The 6,909-nt window shown below is 47.5% G+C and overlaps 1 protein-coding gene across 16 annotated transcripts in view; it reads left to right on the top strand.

Moving 5' to 3' along the window:
* The window catches only part of NSD1 (nuclear receptor binding SET domain protein 1), a 159,392-nt gene extending 154,825 nt beyond the window's left edge, over positions 1-4,567 (top strand). For all 16 annotated transcript variants that reach the window (XM_032269920.1, XM_032269928.1, XM_032269923.1 and 13 more), the window contains one exon: positions 405-4,567. In XM_032269920.1, coding sequence (XP_032125811.1) covers positions 405-2,029 — 1,625 coding nt within the window. In that variant the 3' untranslated portion in view covers positions 2,030-4,567. The remainder of the gene's footprint in view (positions 1-404) is intronic.
* Positions 4,568-6,909: the final 2,342 nt, after the last annotated feature.

Below are 6,909 nucleotides of genomic sequence, written 5' to 3' on the forward strand. Positions count from 1 at the left end.
TATTTCTCTTTGCGTTGCTAATTTAAAAGCTGTATAGTACAAATGGAAAGTGCAAAAATATGAAAGTAATATCTTAAGTTTCATGTAAAAGAAGCTTTATGCTGTCCCGCACCTCTCCCCCACCTCCTTGCTGGAAATAGTCATAGAAATACTGGTTTACTCCTCTGCTTGTATATTAAGTTGATACTAGTTGCTATTTGATAATTCACTGTTTATGTATTCTGTGCAGAAGAAGCAGCCGGAATTCTGGGGCAAGAGGTGGCTAGTGAGTGGCATAAACTAGCTGAACCAGGAGCAATGTGAAGGAGAGTCATCATCCATGCCTTCAGACTGTAGCATAGTCATGGCCCATGTGATATGTATCTCTTTTTTCCTAAACTTTTGTTTTACTTCTGTGTTTTCAGGGAAATGGGAATGTCCATGGCATCAGTGTGACATCTGTGGGAAGGAAGCAGCCTCCTTCTGTGAGATGTGCCCAAGCTCCTTTTGCAAGCAGCATCGAGAAGGGATGCTTTTCATTTCCAAACTGGATGGGCGTCTGTCTTGTACTGAGCATGATCCCTGTGGGCCCAATCCTCTGGAACCTGGGGAGATCCGTGAGTATGTGCCTCCCCCAGTAGCGCTGCCTCCAGGGCCAAGCACTCACCTGGCAGAGCAATCATCAGGAATGGCTGCTCAGGCACCCAAAATGTCAGATAAACCTGCTGACACCAACCAGACGCTGCCGCTCTCCAAAAAAGCTCTGGCAGGGACTTGTCAGAGGCCACTGCTACCTGAAAGACCTCTTGAGAGAACTGACTCCAGGCCCCAGCCTTTAGATAAGGTCAGAGACCTTGCTGGGTCAGGGACCAAATCCCAGTCCTTGGTTTCCAGCCAGAGGCCACTGGACAGGCCACCAGCAGTGGCAGGACCAAGACCCCAGCTATCTGACAAACTCACTCCAGTGACCAGCCCAAGCTCCTCACCCTCAGTCAGGTCCCAGCCACTGGAAAGACCTCTGGGGAAGGCTGACCCAAGGCTTGATAAATCCATAGGTGCTGCCAGCTCAAGGCCCCAGGCACTGGAGAAAACCCCAGTTCCCACTGGCCTGAGACTTCCGCCGTCAGACAGACTGCTCATTACCAGCAGTCCCAAACCCCAGACTTCAGACAAGCCCCCTGATAAACCCCCTGCCTCTTTGTCCCAGAGACTTCCGCCTCCTGAGAAAGTACTGTCAGCTGTGGTCCAGACCCTCGTAGCTAAAGAAAAAGCACTGAGGCCTGTGGACCAGAATACTCAGTCAAAAAATAGAGCTGCTTTGGTGATGGATCTCATAGACCTAACTCCTCGCCAAAAGGAGCGGGCAGCTTCACCTCATGAGGTCACACCACAGGCTGATGAGAAGATGCCAGTGTTGGAGTCAAGTTCATGGCCTGCCAGCAAAGGTCTGGGGCATATACCGAGAGCTGTTGAGAAAGGCAGCATGTCAAATCCTCTTCAGACACCTGGGAAAGCAGCGGCCCCTTCAGAGGACCCCTGGCAAGCTGTTAAATCACTCACCCAGGCCAGACTTCTTTCTCAGCCGCCTGCCAAGGCCTTTTTATATGAGCCAACAACTCAGGCCTCAGGAAGAGCTCCTGCAGGGACTGAGCAGACCCCAGGGCCTCTTAGCCAAGCTCCAGGCCTGATGAAGCAGATGAAGCAGATGGTCGGAGGCCAGCAACTACCTGCACTTGCTGCCAAGAGTGGGCAATCCTTTAGGTCTCTTGGGAAAGCCCCAGCCTCCCTCCCCACTGAAGAAAAGAAGTTGGTAACCACAGAGCAAAGTCCCTGGGCCCTGGGAAAAGCTTCAACGCGGGCAGGGCTCTGGCCCCTAGTGGCTGGACAGACACTGGCACAGTCTTGCTGGTCTGCTGGGAGCACACAGACATTGGCACAGACTTGCTGGTCTCTTGGAAGAGGGCAAGACCCCAAACCAGAGCATAATACACTTCCAGCTCTTAACCAGGCTCCTTCCAGTCACAAGTGTGCAGAATCGGAACAGAAGTAATACCAATCAATCTAACATGAACAAACAAGCTGCCCCCAGGGTACCATTTGGGGAGGGGAAATCTTTTCTTTCTTTCCCCCTTGAAGAAAAAGAAATCTGCCCCCAACACTTTCCCACTGTTATTCTTTCCTTATATCCCAACACTCAGAACTCTTGTGACATTATCCAGTGGGGGCTTATGGTTGTGTGAACCATGTATGAAAATCCAGTGGGCCCCAACCAAGGAGACAGACAGACTTGGGTCTCTTTCCCTCAACTTTTCCAATGGTCATCCTGAAATAAAAAGTCCACTCTGGAGTCAAGTATGGAATTCAATTCCGCTGGTCAGGTTGGAAGGTATAGGGGCTCTCAAACCAGATTTCCCCAACCAGATAGAGCCCCATTGAGGGCACCTAGGAACCCTTGGAAGGAAATTGGTGTTCTTTCAAATCAGTGGCGATTTCCTGAGCATTCCCATGTTCTAGGCCGGGTGCTAGTCACTGATGGTAGATACAGAGATAAGTAAGGCCTCATACTTGTGAGCCTGAATTCCAAGGCTTTCAAGAACTTTTGACCAGGAAATAACAGGAAGTTCTGAGGGGCCCTGGGGCTTTAAACTCATTTTGAAATGTCCTTTGTGGCACCAGAAGTGGTTGTGTTGAGTAAGTGTCTCTGGGCTGGGGTGTGCATAGGTGCGTGTGCATGCACGCACACTCACAATTGGACTCCTCTATAGATGGAAGGGTGCTGCATTGAAGCCAAGTGAGGCTTTTGGCTTGGGTAGCCGCTGTTGCTTCTGTCTGGGCTGTGCAGAGTCTAAAGATCAGTCCTTGGAGGAGTAGGCGGTCAGGGAGAGCTGGGCGCTATGCGAATGTAGCTTTCCAGCAGTGAAAGAAGGCGTTTGGCAAGCTTCTCTTTCTTTACTTTTGTTTCTACCTATTTTTCTCCGTGTACATGAATCCACCCCATCCCCATTTCCCTAAAACACTCAGGTGCTTTCAGATTTCAGAGCCTCGGGCAGTGGACATAGGGAATCTCTGACAAGCTCTGAGCTAGATACACCAGCTTCAGGAAGAGTACCAGATCCTGATGGGAAATCACTTTTTCCCAGTCCTTTTCCCTCCTGAGTGGAGGGAGTTGTCTTTGCCTCCCTGAGAATTGCTGCGCTCTGTACTGAGAGTGCTTGCCTGCTGACTTAGCCAGAACTCTCAAAGGCAAGCCAGAACTCTTCCCTGAAGACTGATGAGAGGTGGTGTTTAGAGCAATGTCCAGGCTAAGATGACTCCTAATAACTGCTGATTATCTGTTACTGCTGCCCTGAGCTGGGGCCCAAGGGCTGGGAAATCTGTTGGTGCTACCCTGCCCTACCATTCACCCAGCTCACAGACTGCCAACAGGAAGTACTGTTTGGCTAGTTTCCTCCCACTTACCTTCCCCTCCTTTGTTCTTAGACCAACATGTTTACCTCTCTGCTTTGCCAACTTAGCCAGCAGCTTTAGCCAGCAGGCCAGCCCCCTGGCCCTAACATCTCCTGGCCATTCTCTCTTATTTGTGGCTTTTCACGTGCTCAACAGGATTCTGTATTTGGTCCCAATTTCCTCAAGTTCTTATTGAGGTTACTCCCATCACTTCCATGGAGGGAACAATAGTTATTATAGAAGCATTTGCGCTTTATCTAAAAATAGAATCTGTTTTTATTTCCCAAAGCCTGTCTCTAAGGTTGAGACACTTGAACTCAGGCAGAGGGACGAGGCTGGGCAGGGCTGTCCCAAATTTAGGGGCCTATCCCTGCATTTCACTGAGACCTCGGAATCTCCTCTGTGAATTCCACCTGCCTAGTTCTCCCCTTTCATCCTCTCTCTCTTCCCACATCATCAAAGAGGAAAAGCTCTTTGTTCAAAAGGAAGAGAAAACATAAAGCATCTTATTTTCTTTTAAAAGAATTTTAAACCATGAAAAAGATATTTTTAAAGAAATTCACCCAGAACATTAAAGTTCATTATATTAAGTATTTATCATGTGTGAGAATAATAAGTATATAACTGCAGCTAGTAGGTCCCTTTCCCTAATCTTTTAGGTCATATGAGTAGGGTTTGCTTGGTGCCAGTCCTGTGCCCTTTTCTCTCCAGTCATCTGTAGTTGTGATCAGAAAAAGATATCTGCACTGCACTGTCAGAGTCTCCTTTCACTATGTTGTGTGTTAAATTACCGTAGCTCTTTGTTTCATGAAATAAACTGTGAATTTAGGGTGGTGGGGGGAGGGCAGGCTATGTAAAAATTTTCAGTGGAGAAGTTTGATCCTAAAGTAGCTTCTCTAAAGTAGGCTTTCGTAGGTAATCAACTTGACAGCAGTCTAGATGTCTCACGGGACAGGAGGGAGTAAGAGAAAGGGGCCATGATTGGCTGCTTTGTGGTTTTGTTTTGGTTCTTTCCATTCTCCACCATTCATTGGAGGCTTCATTCCAGACCTGCCTGGGAAAACAGCTTCTGAGCCATTTTGGGGAGCAGTTCGTCATTGGAAAGGATGGACTCCTGGGCTTCCTTCAAGGGCCATTGAATGGAAACTAGAAAACCACTGGAAACTAGAAATTTGAGTTATTGGGCCTGCCAAGAGCAGCATCTGATACTACATTGTTAAAATCATGAAAGCAGTCACTATCCAATTAGAAGAAAAGTCAGAACAACTGTTGGAAATGTGACTCTTGGATGAAGGTGGGGAGGGAGTGGCCTTGCCAGCCCTGTGGGACGTCTCCTCAAGCTTGTAATAAGACCCCTTTTCCAAGTGGATGTGAATTGGAGTGAAAAGGAAATCTTTCATCTTAGAAAACTTCTGGTCCTTATGCAGGATGGTATTTGACTATGCTTGGAAATTGAGATCACAAGAGAGTTTGCCTTGGAGGCCAGCTCCCCAGGAAGGCTTTTCCAGGGACAACGCAAAGGTTGAAATGCTCTATAGGTAGCTAGAAAGCCAATGTATCTCCTAGCCCTGCTAAATCAGAAAAAAATTATGGAAAATGTTGAAATTTACATTCAAAGCCTAATTTGCTTCTCTTAATGGAGCCAACCCAGTCTAATAGCAAAATAGCTCTCATTGCTACAGAAACATCCTCAGTTTTAAATGTCTGCTTTACCCTGTTACTGAGTTTGAGATGACTTAAATCACTGTGTTGACTCTCTTCTGAACCAAATCTTTAACACTGATGAAAATAGTTATTTTATTCTTTACATCCTTCACCCCACACTACGGTCAGGGCATGAAACGTACTATTGATCCCTTCCCAGGCTAGACACTGTCTGCACACTGGAGCTGGACTCCCAGGTTATAATTCTAATGTTGCCTCGTGAGAACAGAATGGCAGAAAGTTTGGTCCTGGCAGCTTCCCCCATAGGGAGTAATGAGGACAGCATGAAACTTGGATAGGTTTTACCCTTAGCCCCTATAAGGTGGATTTTCTCCTAAGGCTTTTTAAATGATAATGTCATCCTCATGGGGTTTGTCAGCCAGGTTAGAGGAGCCCAATGTCCTAACCTGTCTTGAGATCATGGCAGAGAAGGAGCTCCCTCCAGCCCCTTTCCTGCTGAGTCTCATTTTAGCGGTTCCACGTGTAGATATTCCACGTCACTGCTTGGTAGCTGCTGTGGGAGCCTGTCATTGGCTGTGGCCAGTTAGTTCTCAGCTGAGCCTCCTAGGGCCCTGTGGCCAGTTAGTTCTCAGCTGAGCTTCCTAGGGCCCAGTGCAACAGGGCCAGAGGCTGCTGTAGTGTAAACTGAAATAATAGATCATTGTTTTGTACACACAAACAAATGTAATGATGGTGCTAATTTCATGGTATAAATAAGCACTGCCAAGAGTTGAGGGACTGGCAGCATAAGAAACCCAGATTCCTATTTGGGAAGAGAAGATTTTATGTAGAAAGGCTTTGTTAAAAGTGGGGAGAAGGAAGATCCTCAGTGAAGCCTATACCCAACCCTGGATTGGCCCAGTGCAATCCAGAGGTGAAAGAGGTCCTGTATCCAGGTGAAGGTGGCCATTGAGTTTTTCAGGGCTGGGGCCACCTTGTCCATAGACTCCGTCCACTGCCTGGAGCAGGTTGTTGGAGAGCTCTGGGTGTTGGGTCTCCCTCAGCTCCCTTCTACCCCTCTCTACCTCTTCCACTCATGGAAGCACCTCTACTGCTTATGAAGATTAAGGGTAATATTTTATAAGGAAGTGGAAGGAATTTAACTAGAAATCCACAGCCTCGGAAGAAGTGTTTTGAGTTTTAACATGTGCTGTTTCTGCCTATCTGGTCCCTTCTCTAGAGCTGCTCTCCCATGGCTTTCAAAACATCAGGTTATTGTGGGGCTTCAGGTGTAAGGTCCTGGAAGTTAAGCAAAGTTTTCTAGACAAGAGATGGGCACAGGGAGTAGAAGCAGAAATAAATGGTTCTAGTGTTTTCAACTTCCAGGGTTGGGGCAGGCCAGAGCAAGGCGGTCTCATTGAGGTGGGTGCTACCTGTGTGTGTAGATGAGTGTGCTGAAGGTGGGGAGGGCAGCACACAGCAGCTCATGGCAGAGCTGCTTCCTAGGTCTTGGAAGAGAGGCAAGCTGATGATAAACATCTATATTATTAAGAAAGGGGTCGGGGGGATCAGCCAAGGTCCATCATTGTTTTTTGCCCCCCTCCCCTGCCCCCATAGATTGTCAGCTGTAAGTGAAACTCCTAGTGAAAAAGAGGGGAGCCCTGTGGTAGGAGTCCCCATAAACATGTACTGTAATTCTTTGTATATAGAAAAAAATTTACTGTAAAGTAAAGTTTAACTTTACTCATATATGGCCCTTGCCCTGTGTTTTTATTGGTTGTGGGGAGTTGTAGCCTAACAGGAGGGAGGACTGTTTGGGGTGAGAGCAGGAGCCAGCCA

Source organism: Sapajus apella, unplaced genomic scaffold (genome assembly GCF_009761245.1).
Source record: "Sapajus apella isolate SASKATOON/1434 unplaced genomic scaffold, GSC_monkey_1.0 scaffold200, whole genome shotgun sequence".
Taxonomy (NCBI): domain Eukaryota; kingdom Metazoa; phylum Chordata; class Mammalia; order Primates; family Cebidae; genus Sapajus; species Sapajus apella.